The sequence below is a fragment of the Erpetoichthys calabaricus genome, chromosome 6 (genome assembly GCF_900747795.2).
Source record: "Erpetoichthys calabaricus chromosome 6, fErpCal1.3, whole genome shotgun sequence".
NCBI classification, from domain to species: domain Eukaryota; kingdom Metazoa; phylum Chordata; class Cladistia; order Polypteriformes; family Polypteridae; genus Erpetoichthys; species Erpetoichthys calabaricus.
In genome coordinates this window covers 66229832-66256414 of record NC_041399.2, presented here as the reverse complement: position 1 = coordinate 66256414, position 26583 = coordinate 66229832, and the positions used below count along the sequence as shown (strand labels likewise).

At 38.1% G+C, this 26583-nt stretch overlaps 1 protein-coding gene across 6 annotated transcripts in view; it reads right to left on the bottom strand.

The window, feature by feature from the left end:
- Positions 1 to 26583, bottom strand: part of LOC114653368 (zinc finger protein 521) — a 496047-nt gene that overhangs the window by 272381 nt on the left and 197083 nt on the right. For 4 of the 6 annotated variants that reach the window (XM_051928726.1, XM_028803647.2, XM_051928727.1 and 1 more), the window contains one exon: positions 23017 to 26384. In XM_051928726.1, the coding sequence (XP_051784686.1) occupies positions 23017 to 25944 (2928 nt within the window). In that variant the 5' untranslated portion in view covers positions 25945 to 26384. The remainder of the gene's footprint in view (positions 1 to 23016; positions 26385 to 26583) is intronic. The other 2 variants (XM_051928725.1, XM_051928728.1) reach the window with 1 other exon arrangement.

Here is a 26583-nt window from a genome sequence, read left to right as displayed (position 1 = left end):
AATATTAAAAATCTCACTTGCTATCTACACTTTGGGTCTGGTTAACAATAAACCAAGTGACCCATTAATATTTTTATAAGGTGATTTACTACTTAAGAAAACTTAAGCTATATAAGTTGAGTGACCACTTTACTAGGTACAATCAGTGGTGTGCATGTGCAGGCCCATATGAGTATGGGCACTTTCCCACCACAGGAACATTTTCAGGAAAAAGGGACTTTTTAGAAACTTGGGAACATTTGCTGGGCGGCACGGTGGCGCGGTGGTAGCGCTGTTGCCTCGCAGTTAGGAGACCCGGGTTCGCTTCCCGGGTCCACCCTGCGTGGAGTTTGCATGTTCTCCCCGTGTCTGCGTGGGTTTCCTCCGGGGCGGGGCTCAGAAGATGAAGTGTGTTGATTGGTTAACCACAAGCACTAATGCCAGTTTGCAAATCTATTAGTAGTTTGGACTTTGACGAGTTATCAGTGAAGATGGAATGCTGCACTTGGCACTGCATGACTCTTCATAGCCACCTCCTGGTACACCGTGCCATGCACCTCATCGAATCAATCACCTTACCCATGAATTTGTGATCGCTTTGAAGCAATAAGATGCGGGAGATTCCCTGTAAACTCCAAATCGTGCTGTATTTCACACCACATCACTCTACGTAGCTGCCTCCCTGGTGCGCTGTGTGATGAACCACATCGAAGCAATCATCTGCCCCATGAACTCATGATCACGTTGAAGTAATATTATGCAGGTCCTCCATGAACTTCCAAATGTGCTTCACTTTGCACTGCATCGCTCTTTTTTGCATGTCACATATTTTGCATAAAAGTTACAGTTACTGTTATGCAGTGGGAATGCAACACACAAAAGTAACCAAGGACCATAAGTGGCCCAGGGCCTACTTTGTACAGAAACTGTTTGTTTCCTGAAAACAAATTTCCTACAGTGGGAAAACGCCTTATGGGCGGGTGAATGGGTGGTTGATGAAACAGTGCAAATCTGCAAGATAGTTAAAAATGATTTATGGTAAGTCTGTGTCTTTAACATCACAAAAGAAGAGCAATTCTATTATTGGCCTACAGAGAGAAACACAATGTGCTCAAATAAAGTGTGTTCTTTTGATTCTGCATACTATTTTGGGGCTATATTTTATATAGTGAGCTATCTATAGCAGTAACATTATTATACTATCCAAGACACCCTATGTCAAAGTAAGTAATATAGGCTAATAAATTAAACACAAACATCAATTCATCCACGTGTTTCAGACAGAACTGATTACTAAATGATTTTATTCAAAGGTAATTCTGTTTCTAAGTATAATTTAACTCAACAGCTGGCAGATCTATAATTCAAATGCTCATTCATATCTGATCTTATTTAATTTTTTTTTCACAAGAATGTTTTCTGGAGGTGGCTTATTTAACAATATTTTAGTAAATTTACATGTACTTCAGACATAATCCCTTAAATTGCATGATTTAATAATGGTGTAATACAATTTAGTTTGACACGGGATTATGCGACATAAGTCACATGAGATTTTTCATTGACTTTTTGATATTGTTTGCTGTTGTCCAGCTTTGGTCATAACAGACACCTGTTATATCAGAATTATTGTTATCTCCGATCTGCATGAAAACATAAAATTATAAATTCTTTTCTGCCATCTTTAGAAACTGCAAGGGGGAAGTAACATATATAAAAAATCTTTTTTAGGAGAAGTATTCCTTTATAGATCCCCAAAATTCTACACAATTCTCACTGAATCTTAGAAACTGCCAATATAACCCAATTATATTATTACTACTGGGTTACTTTGTGTTGCTTTGTATTGTTTCATCATTAGCTGTGAAGTAGTTTCAGCCATCAATGCACCCTTTATCTGATATTGCCTCATACAATGCATAGCTGTGGATGTTGAAGCCTGTATATGCAGAAATATTTCAAGGCAGGCAATTCTAGCTTGAATGGTGGTACAACGTAAGATTCACTCACATACATCTACACTCACACATACAGTACATATCTAATTTGAGTTATCACTTAACCTAACGTTTAATTTTAAGATGAATAAAAATCACATGACCAGTAGAAATGTGAAACCTTTACATAAACTGGGATTGGACCTGGAAACATGGGAAAAGGTTCTATATATAATAAATATTGATTGACTTTGCTCTGCAGTTTGCAATGAATTCATTTTGTTCGACCTAAATATGTCAAGATGTGATGACAACTTTCTTGCAGTAAACTTTATCTGAAACATAAAATAAATAAATTTAAATAAAATGCAATTGTGATTCAGTACCTTAAAGTGAAACTAACAACACAGAGAATAGCACAAGTCTAGCCTGCCTGGGCACTGCAGTTAGCATATTTTAAGTTCATTTGCCAGAGGCAGTCTTTCACAATCCAACCTGTCTTTTCAGTGAAATGACCATAAGATTTAAATTGAATGAATGCGAAATTGAAATGAATCAGAACACTGTATTTTTTGAAGCAAATGCATTACATATCTGAGATTAGTGATGACTAAAGAATAGACAGGCACAGGATTAGAGAGAAGCAAGCAGGCACTGCCATCAATCAATTCTACTCACACATTCTGTTAAAGGCTTGTTGGCCAACACTGAAAGAAACTACACACCTTTAGCCACACTGGTGTTGGTATACAAAATGCAGGTCTGAAAACATAGATTCTGTGCCCCCAATCTCTCTCTCTACAGTGATCCCTCGCTATATCGCGCTTCGCCTTTCGCGGCTTCACTCCATCGCGGATTTTATATGTAAGCATATTTAAATATATATCGCGGATTTTTCGCTGCTTCGCGGGTTTCTGCGGACAATAGGTCTTTTTATTTCTGGTACATGCTTCCTCAGTTGGTTTGCCCAGTTGATTTCATACAAGGGACGCTATTGGCAGATGGCTGAGAAGCTATCCAGCTTACTTTCTCTCTCTCTCTCTCTTGCGCTGACGTAGGGGGGTGTGAGCAGGGGGGCTGTGTGCAGCTGCTTCCTGAAAGGACATGCTGCACGGAGCTTCGCATACTTAAAAGCTCAAAGGGCACGTATTGATTTTTTTATCTCTCTCTCTCTCTCTCTCTCTCTCTTCCTCTCTCTTCCTGCTCCTGACAGAGGGGGTGCGAGCTGCCGCCTTCAACAGCTTTGTACCGGCGGTGCTTCGCATACTTAAAAGCCCTATTGATTTTTTTTTTGACTGCTTGCTTTGCACTCCTTTGAAAAGGAAGATATGTTTGCATTCTTTTAATTGTGAGACAGAACTGTCATCTCTGTCTTGTCATGGAGCACAGTTTAAACTTTTGAAAAAGAGACAAATGTTTGTTTGCAGTGTTTGAATAACGTTCCTGTCTCTCTACAACCTCCTGTGTTTCTGCGCAAATCTGTGACCCAAGCATGACATTCTAAAAATAACCATGTAAACATATGGTTTCTACTTCGCGGATTTTCCTATTTCGCGGGTGGCTCTGGAACGCAACCCCCGCGATGGAGGAGGGATTACTGTATATATAAAATCCAAAGTCTGTCTGTCAAAGTATGTCTGTCCACTTGCAGGAGCGATTTATTTGCGCTAATCTGAGACAGGCTGCGGACTGAGGGGAGGGGGAAGTGTGACGTCAGGAGTGGGGAGCCAGGCATTGCCCTCCTCACTCACTCTCCAGCCTCTGTTCAAGTCAGTCTAGCTGTCGCCATGTTTTGGAGTGTAACTTGCCTCCGCTTAGCTAGCGATACCTGTTTGTTTATTGATTTTAAAAGTTTGTCCTTTCTCATTACTACACGTTGGACGGCTAGCTATGAATAAACAGATCTTACCTTTGCTTTCACTATCAACTTTCTACTTGCAGCATGATATATTTATTTATACAAGTAAATATAACTTAAGCTGAATTTTACTTTGTCAACAGCAAAAATCAGAAGTAGCCTTAAGATGCACTGAGCAACACAAGGGCAATACAATACAATTCAAAAAAGGGAAGCTGAATCTAACAAAGACACAGATGTAAGCCTAAAACTTTTAATAAATTAAGCCTAAAATTATTCCGCTTGAAACAGCAACAGCGCGGTTATTTATTGTAGTGGGATCTGCCACTCTCATAAATACTGACACAGCAGTCAGGCAGGGTCGTGGCCAAATAATACTGTGCCCTGCGCATTTATAATGTTCCTTGTATCACCCATCGACGGCAGGCGCTTACAGCATGTACGCGATCTTTTCGGATTTGCTTTTATGGTGAACTGCTGCAGCGCTGGGAGACTGCGATTGCTTTGGGACACTCTTCTGCATGTCGTCCCGTTGGGTGGAATCCCACAAGAGTTTAGAAACTCACTCACACCAGCCATGATTCTTTTCAAAGATAAAGTGCAGGTTAATTTGTTTTATGTATTTTTACTTAATATTTGGTATTAATCATTTTTATATGAATAGTTTTGGGTTGTGGAATGAATCATCTGAGTTTCCATTATTTCTTATGGGGAAATTCACTTTGATATACGAGAGCTTTGGACTGCGATCACGTTTCTGGAACGAATTCTGCTCACAAACCGAGGTTCCACTGTACTGACCTAAGGCAGCCCTACCTTTCCAAGTAGAAGGTATGGCTATAAGGAAATGCAAACTCTGATGCACAGGTTCTGTTCTAAATAGAGGATATCAAACTCTGGTAAACCCTCAGTGTGCATTTTCTTTATGTCTTCCAATCACACAAAACCCCACAAACTTCTGGCCCTTGATGCCTCATCTCATTCTCTATGGACAGTTTAAGCCATAACACACAAACAACAAAACCCATGAATTTGATGTTTAGCCTATGGCAACTCTGAAATTTGGCTAAGATTCCTTTTCACGGAGACATGGCAGCGCATGACAAGAAATACACAGCTACCTGCCCGGCCGTGCAACTTAGCTAACACGAAAACAAGAGCCATGAAATCATGCACATTTCTGAGCTTGAAATAAGAATGAAGCCATGAGCACACAGCATGACTGTGGCATTGCTGACGGGAGCCACGATATACTCACTGAAGCACATTATACAGGCCACGACAAGCATATCAACTGCGGGATACAGAATGCATGCGGGACAAACGCTGACATCTTCTAACGCAAACTTACACTCCAATCACTAAACTAAGTCATATGTTTACAATACATACACAGCATCAACAGCTCCTTATCTTTTGCATCCATCTATTAATAATCCCAAAGGACACTGTGCATATGTGTTCATATGAGTTGACGATGAAAGAAAATCGTACTCAGACGCCTGACATGTTCAGTAAATTATCTTGTTACATGTCTGTTCAGATGACATGCTTAAGCAAACACTTTCATGGCCTGAAAATACAGACATATCAGCCTCATTTGCTTAGAAAAGTATAGAGTTTCATTAATACAAGCAGCCATTATGTTCAAGCCTTTACAAGTAGAACGCAAGTTGAACAGGAAGAAAAACTACCAGTGCGGACAGAAGGCAGACAGGTTCTAAAAGTGAAAAAGTACTTGCTCACAGCCTTTACACGAGACCAACACTGTTATAATGCACACTACCTGGTAAATTTGATAACCATTACTTAACTATTAAAAGACATTATGACTTCCACTATTTGCAATGCATACGCAATATCAACAGCTCCTTCTCTTTTGCACTCATACAGTGATCAAAATTCATAATCAATTTTATCATAATATTGGTGGACTACACCCCTACAAACATCAACCTCCAGCCTAAGGCAATCTTTACATTACATATCCTGAAGAAGCGTTTAGACGAAGGCTTTCAAGACCTGAAAGGAAAGACATCTTTCCTTATTTGTTTTGAAAACTGCACCATTTCATTGATCCTAACAAGCCTTACGCTCGAGCGCTTAAATCTTTTCTACTCTTAAAGTTTCTTTTCTATTTTTCTCTCGGATGGGGGTTGAATTGAATTTAGTTTTGTTAAGTTTGACTTGTTTGTATAGAATGTTATTTGCATTTAATAAATTCAATAAAAATAATTTTTTTAAATCTGAGAAAAGTTGAAGAAGAACAAAAACAAAAAGCACAGACAGAGGAGACAGGCTCAAGAAGTAAAAGTGTAGATGGAAAACTCATTTAAGACAAGACTGACAACATTATAATGTTCCAACATCAAATGCTATTGCTGCCATGTTCAATACAGAAAACAGGCAAACATTACCGCAAACAAAATAAGTCATTTACTCCAAAGAAGACAAAACCTCACACCTTTCCATTTTAAGCCTTCAAGTTGATCTGATTGTTTTCCATTCCATTTTATTTGAGGACTGGAGGCCGTGTGCTCCACTAGTGTTTAAGCAAGAATGGAATCTGAAGATATTTGTATAATGAGAACAAAGTAAGGGCTATAGGAACTTAACCAAATAATAAACCAAGGTTAACAATTTCCAGGCCATAAAGCTTCTGCATCAAAACAGAAATTATGAAGAACACTAAATATGCCAAGGAATGGAATTCTGAAAGCAACACCTTCAAGAGGTGTTCCAGTGATTGAAATTTAATGAATATGAGGTGCCCCAAGCAGATACCTCATTTGGATATAAGTCATTGATTGTCTGATTTCTTCATTCAGTTCCTGAATTATACATAGTGTCGAATGAAAAATTAACATTGAAGCAGCCAGATGCTAATATGAACTTTTAAGGAGTGGCTTGAAGAAGATTTGTCTGACAGAATAAATCTTTTCTGAATGGAACATTAATAGGTCCCTAATGAGACAGGAAAAGAAAAAGCAATAGCTCCTTGGCTAACAAAAAAAAAAAGTAATGAATATTAATACAGCTGGATCTTGATCTGTTTAAGGCACTGCGGATATTATCTTGTCATGATCATGTTGTTCCTTCAAAGAACATCTTAGTATGAGTGAAACTCAAAGAAAGACAATACTGCTGGAAAAGCCTTTTGTTTTCATCCATGGAACTTGAATTGGTAACTTAAGACTGCAGAACACAATTTTTGTTTAAATTCCAATGAATCAATATAGTTGTTTCTCTCATTTTTTTAATATGCTCCATTCAAGCACGTGCAGTCTGCCAAGGGATCTGTGGTGTTGATTGTCTTTAGCACTCATCAAACTGATCGTTCATTTATACATTAGAATTTTTCACTTGTTTAATATTTTTAATATTACCTGAAACTGCTACATTAAGAAATATGCCATCATATCTGTCAGACAAAGGGGACTTGATCTCCAGATACTGTACCTCTCTTGTACACCAATTATATTGGAAGGTTAGGAATTCAAGGATGTAAGGATTTAATTTTATTATTAGGCATACTGTAATTTAAAATTGAAGGGGTGGGTGGCCAGTTGGACTAGGTCATCAAGACTGTGACTTTGTCTGTTTAAGGCTAACTTATGCACCTGCGATTAGGTTTATTTTCTCCAGGAATACTGTTTACTGGAGTTTTTGTTTCCCTATACTCTGTTGCCTACTGGCCACATCTCAATCATAGACTTACATTATCATGATTTCTTTATGTTAATCAAATTTGACTTGCTCTGGTTACTGGGTGCTCAGCGTAATGTGTATTCACACATGCAAATGATGTTGCATTTAATTATTTCCTTTGTTTCATTATACATAGCTGTAAACTTGTACAAGAGGTCCAAGTCTGTACTCAGTGAATAGTGTTCTATTAAAAATAAACTGAATTGAACTTTTGATCTAGTAAAATGATCTTGAAGAGGTCTTTATATAACTCTGTAATACCATCACCAATACACTACTCATAAAGAATCAGTTGCCCAGCCCTGCACCTACTTTATAATCATATTTGTTAAGAGACATGTATGTGTCTGAGGATTGCTGTGAGAGGAATAGAAAAAGAACACAGGCTTAAACATAGTCAGTAGAGGTAAGGGGTCAGAACTGAGAAAATGATATATCCAGGCAACCAGGAATCAAAGGGGCAAAATGATAATCATAAGTCAAAGTTAAAAGGAGAGTCGAAACCAAAAGCAAAACATGATGCTAGAGCCTCCTTTAAATTAAAGCAAATTATGTTACCAATTTTCTAAGACACTGTTTACCAACTGAGACACAATTTACTGTATAATAACCACCATATTTATAGCCTCATCAGCGGGATGATCAATGTCATGTGACACATCCAAATATACATCATTTATACAAAAAAAAAAGATGGGAACAAAATCAAACTGAAAAATAAGACTCAGAAACTGAAACCTGGTAGCACACAAAACCCAGATAGACCAAATTATACATATAAAATGTGTTATATCACATATAACACATCCAATCTAGGGATCATGAGAGCCAGAGCCCATACCAAAGCTGGAATGAACCTGGACGGGACACCTGTCTATCACAGGACATACTCAAGCAACTAGCAACACTCATAGCAATTTACCAATTAATGTTACATGCATGTCTATAGATGTTGGAAGAATACTGAAGTACCCAGAGAAATATTAAAGAAAAAATGTGAAGCATATCTAAACTCTATTCAGATATTATCTGGGCTAACATTCAAACCCAATCTTCTAGGGATATGAGGCAGCGATGCTAATTGCTGTACCATCATGCAGTCTGAAGAAGATCATCTGGAGAAAATAAACATGAGTTTTATTCCTTCAATCCAAAAGACCTTTTTTCACATGTAAAATCTCATTAGCAGAAAGCCACAGCTTTAAAGGTTTTACTCATCTTTCTAAATACGTAAACAACTGACAGTGCTTCTGTCAGCTTTATCTCGATCATTTCAGATTTTCTTAACAGTTTAACAAGACCAATTGATGATGCAACAATGATGCGATTATGCAAAGCATGGTCAAGGTGCAAGTTATTGATGGTCACCTCTTAAAAGTCTTACAATTGGACATGATGAATATTTAAATACACTTCCAATGTCGTTTAAAGGGAATTAGAAATTAGGGATAAGTAATTCAGAAAGTGGCAAAATGGAGTTTCAGGGCTCGGAGATCAGTAAACAAAGAAGAGTATGCAAGTGTATAAACATATAATGAACATCATAAATTGTATGGATGACTAAGCAAAGCTATTATACAAGTCAGAACATAAGCCAATAATAAAAAGGTAAAAACCTACAAGTGAATTAAGGAATAAAAAACAAGGAAGGAGACAAGACATAAGATAAAAAAGGAGCAAGAGACTAGAAATGATAAAACTGTAAAATCAAGTGTTCAATGGTATCCACTGAAAGCTTTACAATTCTATGCTCAAGGGCTTGCATGCCACACATTAAAAAAATAATCTCAGTGAGATGGGTAGTGTGGTCAAGCATAAGAACAGTTTTACATTTTAGCGTAACCCCATATACAAATTACACTATCTGCTCTCCAGATTCCTTCGCCTTTACCACAGCTATGTCTTTTCTTTACATAAGTGTTGCTCAGCCCTGTTCCTAAGGGACCATAGGTCCATCTGTAATGAGATGGAAACACTTTACGTGATTTTGTGTAATCACATGGAGTGTTCAATGTCTTTAAAGTTGGAAAAGCATCCCAGAAAGTTCATTCTCAAATACTTTAACCATGTTCACGGAATTTCACAGCTTCAGGAGTTAATCAGTAGTTAATTTCTGTGTGACATTTCCAAATTATGCCCATCTCTTTATGATTTTGCTATCATGTACTCCAATATGTGTGGATGCATTAAGTGTGCCTTCTGATGGACTAGTGCTGTTCATAGGGTTGGTTCCACCTATGATCAAGTTTCTGCTAACACAAAAATTAAATCTGTACTGTTGTATCTTATTTGTTCGTAGTGACAAAAACAGCCAAACAGCACAGAGTTTAGCCCTCATAAACCTTAATGCTATACAAAGTGCTGTGCAAAGCCTTAGTTTTTCATGCAGCTCTATAAAGCTAGAGTTGTCTATAACCTGCTCCAAACAGTAGACATACACCAAATATAGAAAAATCAGAACACAAAATGAAAGATGAAGGAAAAAAGTGAAGTACGAACAAGGAAAACAGGAAAATCACAGCAAAAAAAATGACAACAAGCAGATTCAAGAAAAGAACTGCAAAAATCTGACATCTCACCCGTTCCTGATTTCCTAAGTCAAACATCAAGTTCTGCTACATGACATGTTACACTTATAACATGTAACTTCACAGAGTACACACACTTGTGGCAGCTGTAATAATACAAGCAAATATGGGTGGCAGTAGGCAAGCACCAGCACCACACATTTACACATTAATCATGATAAATAACATACATATGAAATTAATACATAAATACAAAGTGAATACTGTAAAGCACTCGGCTAACGTCACCAACTATAAAACCTCACACTATGTGTCTGATGCTACTGGAACTCCTGGAATGGACAAAACCAACTCAGAAAAAACAACTGCATTGGTATATACAGGTGCTGGTCATAAAATTAGAATATCATGACAAAGTTGATTTATTTCAGTAATTCCATTCAAAAAGTGAAACTTGTATATTAGATTCATTCATTACACACAGACTGATGTATTTCAAATGTTTATTTCTTTTAATATTGATGATTATAACTGACAACTAATGAAAGTCCCAAATTCAGTATCTCGGAAAATTGGAATACTGTGAAAAGGTTCAATATTGAAGACACCTGGTGCCACACTCTAATCAGCTAATTAACTCAAAACACCTGCAAAAGCCTTTAAATGGTCTCTCAGTCTAGTTCTGTAGGCTACACAATCATGGGGAAGACTGCTGACTTGACAGTTGTCCAAAAGACGACCATTGACACCTTGCACAAGGAGGGCAAGACACAAAAGGTCATTGCTGAAGAGGCTGGCTGTTCACAGAGCCCTGTGTCCAAGCACATTAATAGAGAGGCGAAGGGAAGGACAAGATGTGGTAGAAAAAAGTGTACAAGCAATAGGAATAACCGCACCCTGGAGAGGATCGTGAAACAAAACCCATTCAAAAATGTGGGGGAGATTCACAAAGAGTGGACTGCAGCTGGAGTCAGTGCTGCAAGAACCACCACGCACAGACGTATGCAAGACATGGGTTTCAGCTGTCGCATTCCTTGTGTCAAGCCACTCTTGAACAAGAGACAGCGTCAGAAGTGGCTCGCCTTTGGACTGCTGCTGAGTGGTCCAAAGTTATGTTCTCTGATGAAAGTAAATTTTGCATTTCCTTTGGAAATCAAGGTCCCAGAGTCTGGAGGAAGAGAGGAGAGGCACAGAATCCACATTGTGTGAGGTTCAGTGTAAAGTTTCCACAGTCAGTGATGGTTTGGGGTGCCATGTCATCTGCTGGTGTTGGTCCATTGTGTTTTCTGAGGTCCAAGGTCAACGCAGCTGTCTACCAGGACGTTTTAGAGCACTTCATGCTTCCTGCTGCTGATGAACTTTATGGAGATGCAGATTTCATTTTCCAACAGGACCTGGCACCTGCACACAGTGCCAAAGCTACCAGTACCTGGTTTAAGGACCATGGTATCCCTGTTGTTGATTGGCCAGCAAACTCGCCTGACCTTAACCCCTTAGAAAATCTATGGGGTATTGTGAAGAGGAAGATGCAATATGCCAGACCCAACAATTCAGAAGAGCTGAAGGCCACTATCAGAGCAACATGGGCTCTCATAACACCTGAGCAGTGCCACAAACTGATCGACTCCATGCCACGCCGCATTGCTGTAGTAATCCAGGCCAAAGGAGCCCCAACTAAATATTGAGTGCTGTACATGCTCATACTTTTCATGTTCATACCTTTCAGTTGGCCAACATTTCTAAAAATCCTTTTTTTGCATTGGTCTTAATTGATATTCTAATTTTCCGAGATACTGAATTTGGGACTTTCATTAGTTGTCAGTTATAATCATCAACATTAAAAGAAATAAACATTTGAAATACATCAGTCTGTGTGTAATGAATGAATCTAATATACAAATTTCACTTTTTGAATGGAATTACTGAAATAAATCAACTTTGTCATGAGATTCTAATTTTATGAATTACATGAATTTTACAACTATCTTCTAAGAATTGTTTATCACACACAGGTAGAACTAACACAGTATCTGCTGCTCCTCAGTAAATCTGAATGTTTAAATTACATGTGGTTGACCTACAACAGAATTAGAGTAAAGACAACATCTAAATGAAGAAATGTAAATTATATTAAGATATGATAAAATCTTTCAGACAGTGAAATATATTTTTGTCTTAACAGATCAGCATCAACAATTTAAATTAAACAAGAAAGTCAATTAAAATCAAGAATTGGATATCTTACTAAATGCTGGTTAACATGAAAAACTTAAAGCCTCCATGCCCTTTCAGAACAAGGATTGTGGATTACTTCTGTGCATCATCATTCAACATAATTAAGACCCGAAAGCACCCAGATATGCCGGCAATAAATGTCAAGGTCAGGAATACCCCAGACACATTCTCTTTGGGCGCAGAGAACTCAGGCATACTCTCAATTCTTTTATCTTTAATAGCTGTTTCTTATTCTCCAGAGCAGTAGAGAGGGGCACTATGGTCACTAAAATGAAACCTAGGTATGCTCAAGATTTATACTTTACTTATTTACTGCATTTACGATATTATGAGAAGAAATGCAGAAAAAACTGTGTATGTCATGTAATAGTAGTGGAAATCTTGAAAATTTAAAAAATTATATGACTAAGCTATAAGCTAATTAAATGATCTTGATGGACTGAATGGTCTCCTCTTATCTGTAAAACTTATTAGTGCTGACTGTTGATCTGTCAGGCACATGAAGAACTTATTGCACAAATTTACTGTCTATATCAACTGTGTTATATCATCCTACAGTATATCCTTTGTCTCTATGTATGGCTCATGGATGACACTTTAAATTTCACAAATTTGAACCTCATGAGTGTAGCATATAGCAACAGAAATGAATGCATATGATTATGTAGATAATAATAAACACAAACCAGAAACTCCAGTTTGGAATTTGCATATGGAACACAGATTTTAAGACTAATGCAGATGTTTGTGTTTATAACTGTATTATTACATTTATTTTCAAACTACATTTAGACACTCAAGCATGTGTGCCATTTCCACTATCTCCAATTCTTGGCAAACTTTATATATTTTTTTTATTTATTTATTTTTATCATTGTTAGCCTTTACACATGGCTAAGAATGTGTTACTTGGTCTAGTGCAACCACAACAGCAAAAGCTAAAGTAAAAATTCTTAAAAACAAAAAAGCAAGAAACACTAGCTCCCAAAGAAGACAGTTTACTCAAAATACTGTGTATAAGGAAGTATTTTCTGTATAAATATATTATTCAGTTCAATAAGTAGTTTCATAAGCATACAAGTATATACTGTATATGGCAAGCATTTAGGCATACAAGTTACACATACACAGAGAACCATGTTAAGTGTACAAGTTTTGTTTTCTCGTCTTTCCTTTGTACTTACAACCTTAAATGTTCCGCACTTGTCCAGTTTTAGTCTTTTTTTCTGTGGAAGACAGGATGCACTGTTATGGCTAGTTTTATTGAGGTGACTTTTTGACAAACTTTTTTGAAAACTTCAGTCAGATATAAAATGCATGGTTTGGAACAATTTCCTTCATCTACGGTTCTCTCCATCCTTGGAAAAAATATTCTTATCCTTTTTCGTATCCCTGTAATTTATATGCTGTCATGGGTTTCTTCAAGGAACACTACCTTCCTTATACAGTACACATACACACACACACACACACACACACACACACGCACACACACACACACACTCAGAAAATGACTGGTAGATCTGTGAGTGAGAGTGGGCAAGTGCCATAGTCTTCCCAACAACGGACTGGCATTCTATTCAAGGTTAACTTGATATAGTTCACTCACAGTATCAATAAATGGATGTTTAATTTAGCTGCGCGACTTCTAAAGAACTTCATAACTTTCTTGCCTGCTATTTTTCTAGGTGGACATGTCTTACACTGTACTCAGATGTACACAGAAACCTTAAAAACCCTTTTCAGTAACCTCGTTGCAACTGTCAAGAGTAAAGAACTTTTGAAACACACTGTGGCAACTGTCACATCTCTTGATGCTAACTTGACTTATACACATTTGAGTCTTTTTAAATCAGTTTAAAGATACTAATCAAATGAAAACACTACAGTCAAAGGCATCTCATTCTTAGCTTGCTTTTTACATTCAGATAGCATTCATTGTTCAATTAATCTTTTAATCTGTCCTTCTATATTTTTAAACACCAACTGTGCCTACTCTGACCTTAAGTAATTTTGATCACTCTTTCCTTATTCTCTTTCCACCACTTCCAAATCTTTCTCATTTCTACATTTTCTTAAGACCAGTCTGCACATTGTACTATAATCTATGAAGGCTTAAAAGGTGAAACAATGCTTTGCCCTAATAGGATGACCAACTCTTGATCAGCCAATTTTGGGATACTGACCTTAAAAAATCATGACACAACCAGAAAAAAAAAGATATGGCATATTGATTCTCTGATCCAGCACAATGCTTTTTAATATTATTTAATCTGCCATGAGAGATACTAAATAATTTTCTACACAAATTGCAATAATGTTTGTAACATGAGGAATTATCTTTCTTTATACAATCATATTTTTGCTGCCATTCTCATCTATAAACACTCATTTCTTTCTATTTGTTTCTCCTTTTATTTTCATCACTGTCAAGCATGTTCTTTCATCTCAAACAAATAAATAATTTATTACATCAAAATATTATCTTTTGAAATTTTACAATAACAATAAAGCAATTTCCAAAATATTACACACAATCACTGTACTCATCCACTGGTGTTTCATTCCTATCTTTTGCCAGCTATGCATGCAACTAAACTGGCTAATAGGAAACTCTGCTGTACCACCAGTCAGTACTGTGGTGATAAGAGAAGGGAAGCAACATCAAGGTCAAAGGGCCCGCCTCTCCTCTTCATTCGTCTCAAGCTTCTTTCAGTGGGACAATGGTGTTATGTGATAAATCAGGACAAATGGCACCCTGTCTAGGGTTCTTCTTGGATCTCTCTCTAGAGAGCCAAAAATCAGGGTGTCCTGAAAAATTTGGGATGGTTGATCACACTAGTTCTCAATGTTCCTTTTGGATTAATTAATTGTAGGTTAATGAAAATATTAAAGAGTACACAGACAACTGAAACAATGTTAACTGAGACCAACAAACAGGTACTACTGCTTGTGTCTTCTAAGTGCTTTTAAAAGCAGAACACATTTGGTTGATCGCCAAGTTGGAGCTTAGTTGTGCTGCAAGGTCTATATGTCTGTTTGTTTGTTCTTACATAAACATATAACTAAAGACAAATGAACAGAAGAAGCCATTGACAGCAATTTTTACTTTTTATAATTTGCTTCCAAATTGCAAAGTAATTTGAATACAAACATACAGTATATGGGATCAAAAACCATAAATATTTGCCCATTGCAACTGTAGGGATTTTAGGACATTTGCCATAAGCTGAGCATCTATTCCAGACATACAGCATAAATGATCTACAGTGTCTATCTATCTATCTATCTATCTATCTATCTATCTATCTATCTATCTATCTATCTATCTATCTATCTATCTATCTATCTATCTATCTATCTATCTATCTACTAATAACATAAAACATGAAAGAAGGCTTGGGATTACATGCAGCCCCTACTGCAAAACAAAATTCACTTAAATCAGAACATTGTTCTTGTGTGGGATGAACAGGAAATATGTTGTAGACTTTATGTAAGTTTTTTAGTATTTGGAAAATATAATAATAATACATAAAATTGTTTAAACAAGACACTTCAAACACTTTTTTAAGATTTGCAATCAAGGAATCAGAACTGGATGTGAGTGACACTAATTCATTACATATTTTTGATCAGTCAAACATTTAGTTTTACTTTTTCAGTTTTGTCTGTACATGTGGTAATTAGTGAAGTATGCATTCACGTAAAAAAGGAAGATTTTTAGTCATATAAAGTGAGGGCCACAAAAGCTAAACAATAGTTAGCATCTAAACTGTTTTCATGGTACACAAAACTCACATAAAAAGGTTAATTCTATAAAGTTATTTGATACCTGTTTATGTAGCAGCATGGAGGTTTACAGAATACTGTGTATTTGAGCAATGGTTATCCTGTTAGTAAGATGAACATTTGCAAAATATTTCAAAAAATAATTATAACATTCATTTTCAAACATACTATGAGCATTTATATGTTTAATATGCTGGAATTTAAATAAAAATTCAGTAAAGTTAAAATGGATGTTTAATAGTCACATACAGTATGTGAATATTTAATAAGAATATCTTCAAGAACACTGTAGAAACAAACTGCTAACAATCAAATTTTAATTTAATTTTTTTTGTTTAGAAAGAAACCCATACACAGTTGGGAATGTTTTATGTGAAGCATCCATAATCACAGGGTAGCCATACTACAGTGACTATCAGTGCCCCATTCAGGATTGGTTACTCTGAGTGGCCACTGTGATGCTGAATTGGATTAAAGGGTCTGATTTGAAGGAATGGACAGATGTCTGGTAATTACCTGCCTAAGAGTCTTGGAATTAGGCATAGTTACTAAATAGTTAATGGGATACCTGTGTAATAAGTATGCAGTAATAAAGATAAGTTACACCTGCAATTTTGCATGCAATTACTGTGTAAGTACAATGTAATCAAGGACAATAGGTCAAGTGCTACATTTTTACTGAAAAATGTATTTTCTACATTCTACAGTCATAATCAGATCAGAAAAATAAATAGAGTACTTTAAAGTCAGAAGTCTACAAAGACACATGCAGTTTTTTTTCTCTTCTTGGTTTTTCTTAATTATAACATAACACAATACTCCCAACTTGTATAATTCAAGTGGAGTTTTTCCCAGCAGCTCCAGGTAAGAGCAAACCCAGGACTAGGCAAGAGTCCACTGCAGGGCCCATTCATGCACTCTCCCACAGAAGGGGTCAATTTAGAGTCACCATGTAATCTAACCAGCACATCTTTGGGACTGTAGGAGAAGTAGGGAGGCCGGAGGAAGCCCCAGATAAACATGGGGGAAAGTGCAAACCCCAAATGGACAGGACACAGAATCTGTGAAACCGTAGCACTAACCACTGTGACACCAGTCTTGTGTATATGACAAAATGATTATTTTTCAAACTATTTTTTTTACCATATTCATTTAACTCTAGAATAACAGAGTAACATTAATGTGTTTTGCTTTAAAATGAAAACTTTTGTGAAAGGATTATATCATGAGATAACGAAAATGAGAGTCCCAGATCTCATCTATGATGGAAGCAGTTACTTAAGTGTAGTTATTTTGAGAGTCAAAGTTGTTATGGCCAAAGGAAACTCATAATGCAGGAAATGGATATTGATTCATAAATATATTCTAAAAAGAAAAGAGAGGACAAGTGACCTGTAAGATTACTAAAAGACCCTCTTCACACACACGCCATTATACTGCACTGAGCACTGACTGTCAAGTTTTTAACTATTCACTGTGGTATTAATACATTGTGATAATAAATCAATTAGAAAAAAAATACAGCTAATTAATACAAATTACCATTAGATATTCTTTTTTAAAGCAAATCACTGTTATGAAATAAAAATGTGGCAAACCAGAAAGTAGTAACTGAATAGGGCCATGCAACACAAGAAAATAAGTAACGCATGATATTTTTAGGACAGGGTAGCAGAGTGGCACAGTGGTTTGCACTGATGCTTCATGGATCTTGTATCCTGGGCTCAATTCCCACATTGTCATTGTTTGTGTGAAGCCTGCATGTTCTTCCTGTGATTGCATGATTTTGCTTTGGTGGTGTTCCGGTTTTGCCTCCCGTATAATCAAACATGTGTAGATTAAGTTTATTTGATGTTCTAAATTGTCCATATAGAGGTGTAAGAGTGTATGTGAGTGGGCCCTGCTATAGGGTTGGTTTCTGTCTTGGGTCTGATGCTGCTGTGACAGGTTTTCTGGCTCCCTGTAACCCTGTAAGGTGAGTTTTATAATGAATGCACACTGCATCCTCTATTTCATCTAATGGCTACATGTAATGTTGTCTTTAGGAGCTACTCAACATAAGGTAACATTTTATAAAATGCTTCAAACACAAGATTGAGGTGAGTGCCTTACGGGGAAAATTTAACATGGGAAAATTAGTAAGGTTCCACAGTCTTGGGCTTTTTTGGTTTCAGGCTTTATGATGGAAGAGGAATGCCTGGAAGAAAGCCAGTAGTCTTACTTCTGCCCCAATGCAGGCTCCACTATGTCTAGTGCATATTACATAAAAATGGAACCCAGAGAGGAAGTTGTCATAATTCCATAAGCCAGTACTCTGAAGGACACAGATAAACACACTTTGCTAACTTGCCTTAATGCCAACAGTGATTAAACCTGATTTTCCTCATCTGGGACTCCAGCACGTCTTACATTTTCTTTACTACAATGCTTAATCCAATTCATGCTTGTGGACAGAAGAGCCTTTCCTAGCATTATCGAAAAGGCAACAAGGTAGGAATCAAACAGGACACCAGTACATCACAGAGTCACTATTTGTGTGGAGTGGTGATATCGTCACACAACTTTGCAACATTATTTTTGGAATAGGAGCAAACTCTTGCAAACTCATTCAGATGGTACTGGGTCAATACAGGAAACAGTGAGGTTAGGCCTAAATTACCAAAGCACCACAATTCAAATAAATATAAAGTGTGCAATACATATTACATAGAACCAGATGTGTAAAAATCATCTGTATTCCAGCAGTATTTGAAAACTTTTGAATGTTCAGAAGGCATTTCATAAGGTTCTATATTTGTGTACATTTGTATTTGTAAATAGTTTAGGATTTTGCTATTTCACTCTAGGTTGCTTTGTGTTTAACCTACTTGTCATTAACCCTGACAATCTCTCTGCTTGGAATTCTATGTAAAAATGGTTAACCCCAAGTATCTCTTGGGCTAAGCGATTGCGGTCTGATGTACAGAGTTGAGCCTGAATACCACTCAAGACAGTATTTTTCTGTCATGTATTGAATAAAATAACATCAAGCTGCAAAAAAATAATGAATATTTCTATGTGTTTTGCCATTCAATGATAACTTATCAATATTCATGAGAGAGACAGAGCCTTCATCCATAACTCACAATGGCATGTAAATGAAAAGCTGTAAAGTCAGTTTTAGAATAAACTGAAATTAAACCATTAGTTGAATTGAGCACTAGTAATGCCTATGCAAATTGGTCATCAGATGTTGACCCAGATAGTGAAACTGACGCACATAGCACTGTATGACTGAACCGCCATGATATATTTGATGAATCTGGTTGCGTGGAGCCTCAGCATGGCAAAAAGGCAAAATGATTGTGATCAAATAGAAGGACAAGCACTATTCACAATGCAGCAACTGTCAATGTTCATGTCAGGGGAATGTGGACATCACTAAACATTGTGCTGTAGCAGCCTACAATAACACAATGGCCAGTGTTGATCAATCAGGCACTGATATTCTACCTTCTCACGTGCAAGCAACAGAAAAAAAATTATAAGAAAACTGCACAAAGAAACACACTCCTACTGTTCTGACTTTAACATCAAGCTATGTGTTGGTGACTGTTTCAAAACATGTCACACGAATGACGTGTACTAAATCTGTACTAGTACAGCAGTGCACACCAGACATACCTCCCCTTCTGCATTTAGGTTGACTCTTTTGTATTAATTTGTTTCTTTTACACATAATACATTTTTTCTTAATGAAAAAAATTAATATTTTTGGCTTGTTTTTCTGGGACTAAACATAACACTAAGAAGGCTACTAAAATATCACCTCTAAATTTTTAATGCACTTTATTATAACTGTACGATTAAAAATGACAAAGGGAGATCTGAATAATTATTTTCTTACTTCTGTACTTCTTGAATTCCAAGTAATTCTCAATAAAAACATCAGTTTCCAAATGCAAAATATAAATATATTAAGAAATAGCCTAAAACTAAGTTCTTATAACAAATACCTTGATCAACAATATGATTATGTATCAGTTTGCTGCTGTCTTAACTGATGTGCCTTGAATTAAATTTACCAGACAGCTTTCATAATATGTAGCTTGGCAATTCTAAGGTTGATGTGTACTCTATAAATTCCACAGGTAGCTGTATTAAATCAAAACTTTTCCAGATGAAACAGGACAATTACTTGATATTCTGACACTTTCCATTCATGAAGCAAGCAGGAATGCACGGTGAGCAAAAACCAGCATGTGATTTATGCTCTGTTTGTGAATATGCTTATAATAAAACTATGCAAAAAATGACCTGTTTAAAAACTATGTTGCTTTTAATTAAAAGTATTGAAAAAGACTGATTGGCTACTGGGTGGCACGGTGGCGCAGTGGGTAGCGCTGCTGCCTCGCAGTTGGGAGACCTGGGGACCCGGGTTCGCTTCCCGGGTCCTCCCTGCGTGGAGTTTGCATGTTCTCCCCGTGTCTGCGTGGGTTTCCTCCGGGCGCTCCGGTTTCCTCCCACAGTCCAAAGACATGCCGGTTAGGTGGATTGGCGATTCTAAATTGGCCCTAGTGTGTGCTTGGTGTGTGGGTGTGTTTGTGTGTGTCCTGCGGTGGGTTGGCACCCTGCCCAGGATTGGTTCCTGCCTTGTGCCCTGTGTTGGCTGGGATTGGATCCAGCAGACCCCCGTGACCCTGTAGTTAGGATTCAGCGGGTTGGAAAATGGATGGATGGATGGATGATTGGCTACTTCATGATTGGCTCCTTCATAATGTTACATATAGACTGAAGAATGAATTATTAGATAAGCAAAAGAAAAAAGGAAGGAATATACAGTAGTAGAGGTGATTCTCCTAAATGGTTAAAATGGCAGAAAGAGCATTGCCATAGACACATTATATTCAGAAGAATTTCAAATTTATGACTATGCCTATTTCAGCAAAATTCACTAACACCACAGAGACACAGTTCTGCACACAGTTATGTTTTAACCATATTAGCCTTCAACCACCCAGTGTAACTGTTAATTCTGCAGTCACTGGCTCAACTGAATAGCTTGGACAATGTGTCTGTTTGGCTTACCCCGATAAAGAGATATGAAATATCCAAGTTCAAAACACGTTCTGAGTGACTATCCTATGTTTTATTTTGTGGACAATGCTGTTTACAACTGGCAGGTGGGTACCAATGGATGGTGGTGTGTGTACAGTTCAGAGAAAAAAATGACAAACACTAAAGACTAAAGTTGTTTTCAATGCATCATGGTAGTGGACACTACATGTGAAAGCATGAAAGCGCTTGGATTTTTAAGGACAATATCATCATTAGTGTAATTAGAATAGAGCTTCAAAAAACATCCAACTAATAGTGGTACAATGCTTGGAAACAGAACTTTGAATGTGGCTCAGAGAGGCTGATACTACATAGAGTACAGTAACCGATAGACTTACAGACAGATAGCTAACAGGTTGGTTAAACAGCATTTATGAAAGAGGCATGTCAGAATGCCCAACTACTTGGATCTTCCACTAGTTGGTGTGTGGAATTTGTTGACTTTAGTATTTTTTACGTTTGTTCAAAAAAAATGTAACAGACTGTAGAATACAAACACTACAGAAGTCAAAACATTTCCCTTGCCTAAGAAATCCTATTTTTTGTATGTCATGTTGACGGAAAAACCCTGATGTGTCATAATACATTAATAATAAATAATAATAATACATTTTATTTATATAGCACCTTTCCCATGCTCAAGGCGCTTACATTCCATGGCATTATCTTGCTGTATATTATGAATACAGCCTGGTATTTCAAGCGTAATTACAGTATATTCTCACAATCCGCAGATTCTGTTCCAGGAGGTTTGTTTATCCGCTATTATAGCAATGTAACCCATCTTGCAACACCCAGGGATAAGGACCAGGCCACAGGATGGGGTGGACACAGGTATCAGAAGTTTGTATTTGTGGCCATGTGCAGCAGAAAAAAATGAGATTGACCAATAAAAGGTCTATGATACCCTTAGATTTTTCAAACTGCACACACATTAAAGGGATAGGATCGTGTGTCTACCCAGTGTCAAAAGGAATACGTAAGCCATTAAACCCATTTTGTGATGGGAACCAGGGCTTCCATGTATTCCCCATCAGCCAGGAATTCCCAATAAATGTGGGTCATAAGCTCTCACTACTTATACCTCTGCCCTTAGTACACACCGCACGCTGCAACTACCGATTGGATCAGCCCTACTGTAGTCGCTTGCGGCCTCTAGCGGAGCAACTATAAGATGATCGAACTTGACTACAGAGGAAGCAAAAGTCATAACAAGGTTTCCATAGGTCAATCTGTGGAAGGATCATTACCAAGCATTGAAAGGTGCCTCCACCAAACCCATTCTCCTTCCACCAGTCCGTCCTACAAGCCAGCTGGAACCTAACCCCATTTTTCCAATTGAATCAATGCTTCAGAATCAGATTTTTCAGTATTTGTAGTGTTTTTCAGGAACAAGAAGAACTGACTATATATGGCATGAGCTTTTGTAGCAACGACTGGTTTCCTTTGTGCAAGGTAGATCAAACTCTTGGTGCCAAAGAATAGCTGAATATGGTTACAGATTAGATACAACACTGAGCCTTCACTTTCCAGTCTTGTTTATTAGATTGTGAAGTGTGGTGTGATTTTATTCAGTATGAAAGGAGGTATATAAACTAAAGAATTATTTATTGAGAATTTAGTTTTCATTTCTAGTAAGCACAACAGTTAATGAAAGACAATCAAGTTAATGTTTGTAGTAACTACAATGCCATGACAGCAGTAAAAATTTAATGAGCTGTTGGTTCTGCAGTAATTCTTGAGTGAGCTTGTTTGATCTAAACATACATGCATATCGAATAGCACAGTCAAGTAAGACTATGAATAAAGCTATCATTTTTCCAAGTCATACTCCTACAACTTTTTCATTATTGTCACAAAAAGATTTTGAAAATAAAGCTACCTCTTCGGTTTGAGAAGGGCTGACCTTGGGCATTGGTGAAACCTGGGGTGTTTTCATCTGAGCGCTGTTACTGTCATTCATGAGATCTCTGTGGACCGAAAGGATGTGGTTCTGGAGTTCCACCTCCGATTCAAACTTAACATTGCAGCTGGAGCACCTGGTCTTGGATGAAGGGGTCTTGCTTTTGCTTTCACTGGGGCTCAGTGTTTCACCCTGACAAACCCCCATTGCTCCTTGCTGTTTGCCGCCATTCACTGTGGGACTAGTGCTCTTACTGCCACTCACGCAGGTAGCACAAAGTCCATATGGAAGGCCATTAATGTCAAGCTTGACAAGATCCTGCTTAGAACGAAATTCCTTTAGACAGGAAGCACATTTATAGAGTTTTTGGAGATGCTGAGACCGCACCACGGGTTGATTACTTGTCATGGTGCCTGTCTTCTGCATATGGAAGGTGCCATGGATCTTTAGCTCCAATGTAGACGTAACTGTTTGCATGCAAACCACACAACGAAAGCCAGTCAAAGAGTTTCTTAGATCTGGATGCATCTGACAATGCTCAAGGAACTCTTCCTCACTCTGAAGGGGCATCTTGCAGATGCGACAAGTGCCAGTGTCCAAGCTCTTGCTGTGCGTAACTTTGTGCTCGGTGAGTGTCAGTAGGGAAGGAAAACGTTCACCACAGATCGGACACATGTAATGCTTGACAGGTCCCAGATGGGTCTGCATGTGTTCTCGTAGCCCACCTTCGGAGAAGAAGGTCCGGGAGCAGACATTGCACTTGTAGTTTCCTTTAATTAGCTCAGCTTTTTTCTTGACAATGGCACTTTCACCAGGCCTGATGTTATGATCACGCAATTGGTGGTTCTGAAGCAAAGAATCCATTGTATATGCTGCTCCACATATATCACAGCCATACATAGTTTCAGATGTATCCACATCTTCTTCACTGCCATCGTGACTATTATGAGACTCATGGCTGTTGGCCAGAAGATTCTGTAGCTCAACTTCATCTTTTGGAACTTGCTCAGTAACTGGCGCAGAGCCATTAGTGCCACAGTTCTGAGGTTTGGCTTCAAAAACACAATGCTTCTCACGCAAGTGCTTTTCTAGCAGGATGATGGCATGAAAGGCCTTGCTGCAGAATTTGCAGTTGTATTTTTTGCTGTGGGTTGTGATGTGACATTGTAGCTCTACTTCAGTGCCATAAGATTCTCCACAAAAGATGCACTTATGGATCTTGCCTTGATTCTCCAAGTGATTGTGCTTCACGTGGAGCTGCAGGTCAGATTCATGCCTGAAGTCCCAGTTGCAAGACGTGCAACGGTAAACTTTCTTCTCATTGCTGTGCTTTACAGCAAGGTGAAGCTGAATGGACACTTTGGAGTCAAACACTTCTTGGCAGAGTGTACAACGGAAAAATACAAAAGTGTGCATGTCAAGGAGATGCTTCTGAAGGTCATCAACTGAAGTGAACTGCTTGTCACAGCTCTCACAGATGTAATATGTAGATGTAATCATGAAATGAATGGTCACATGCTTCAGTAAGGACTCCTGGTTTGGAAACTCTTTGTTGCACTGAGGGCACGTCAACTTTGGCAAGACACTGTCAAGGTGTGTCTTGAGGTGAGTCTGAAACATATCTAAGGAAGAATACTTGGCACCACATTGATTGCAAATGAACTCTCCAGCTGAGCGGGAGGACGTACCACTCATTGCCTGAGCAACTTTAAGTGAAGCTTGATCCATAGCCACAGGAGATAAAGGGCTTAGGGCACGGCTGGACTTTTTCCCATTATTAATGTAGTTCAGGGCAAGTGGAATGTTCTTGTGGTTTTCCTTGATATGCTTGTTGAGTTTTAGAATACTGTTGAAAATAGGGGAATTGGTGCAATAGGAGCAAGAGTAGACTTCCACAATTGGATCTTTAGGAGCTCCAGTCAATGGGGAATCAAATCGTGCATTTCCGCCTTCGCAATGTGTCTGCCGGATATGTTCCTCCAAGGTGGTCTCAGTAAGGAAGCCCATGAAGCACTGAGGGCAGAAGAAGGCATTGCTCTCTTTGGATACTGGACTGGCAAAGCCATGTGAGCAGCGAATGTGCTCCTGAAGAGCATTGAGGTCAGTTAGTGCTTCAGGACAAAAATTGCACTGGAAGATCATAGCAGGCATAGTGCCCATCAAAGGAGTATGTTCTTGAGTCTCATGAACTTGCTTCAAATGCTCGTTCAAGTTATAAAGTGAAGGAAGCACCTCTAAGCAATACTGGCAGGTATGAGCCTGTTCTGGTTTATCAAGATGCATAGTCTTAAGATGGATCTGCAGAACGGCAAGGCTAGAAAATACTTGTTTGTTACAGTATATGCAGCTGTATGTGATTTTTGCTTGCTTAGAGGATAGGACAGCCATATCAGACCCTTGTTGGGCAGCTCTTTTCCTTCCACGACTTTTTGGCAATGTAGGGCCAACTTCAACCATAGTAGAGCTGTCAACTGAAAGATTTGAATCAGGGGTAGTGCTAGATACCGAGGTGTAGCCTACTGTTAGCAAAGACGGACTGTTGCTATGGTTGCTGGATTCTGGCTGCTGATGAATGTCCATGTGACTGTAGAGCTCCTCGACAGAATGGAAATGCTCAGAACAGATGGTGCATGTGTGGCCCTTTTTTTCTCGGTTGTGCACTTGGTCAATGTGACTTAAGAGGGTACTCTCTTCTGTAAACAGTTCGTGGCAGTAAATGCACTGAATGGCTGCTCTCTCCAGTGGTGGTGAACACTCTGGATGGCACTCAGCTATATGCTTCTGCAGTTCTTCTGGAACATCAAAGCCTTCTTCGCACTGGCTGCACTTCTGCGTCTCTTTTAGTTTCCATTCATCCATCCTGGAAAGGGACTGGGATCCATCTTTATTTCGCTCATGAACTTGCATATGGCCGTGTAACGAACTTGATGAAAGAAAACCTCTGCGACATATGGCACATTTATATGGCTTGTTGGAAGTGTGAGTCTTAAGGTGAATCTTCAGGTGATCACTGCGGGAGAAGGCAGCGTCACATTCACTACAATGATACTTTTTATCTCCAGTGTGGAGTTTGATATGCCTGTCACGACTGCGTTTGTGCTTGAAGAGTCGACTGCAGTAAGTACACTTGAACGGTAGCTTATCACTGTGACTTTGTTCGTGATGTTTTAAAAAGCTGAGACGACTGAATGATTTATCGCAAAACTGACAAGGGTAGGGTAGACCAGGTCCACCTTCTTCTTCACCAAAGTCATAACTGTCTCCATGCCCAGGTGATGTCTGATCCTTGCTAGAAGGAGAGGATGCTGGCCAAGAACATGAAGGATCATCCTCAACATCAGGCCCATCTGCAAAACAAAGAACAGTTCTATGTGAGTAAATACGCAGATTCACCAAATCAATGAAAAAAGTATTTGTCAAGTTTTTTTTTTTTCACAACATAGTTTTAATTGTATCATCAATTTTACATTGTGACTGGATATAGCACAGTTCCGCAGCCATTAGTGCCACAGCCTCGTGGACACAGAATTCTGTCTCTGCTTTGTC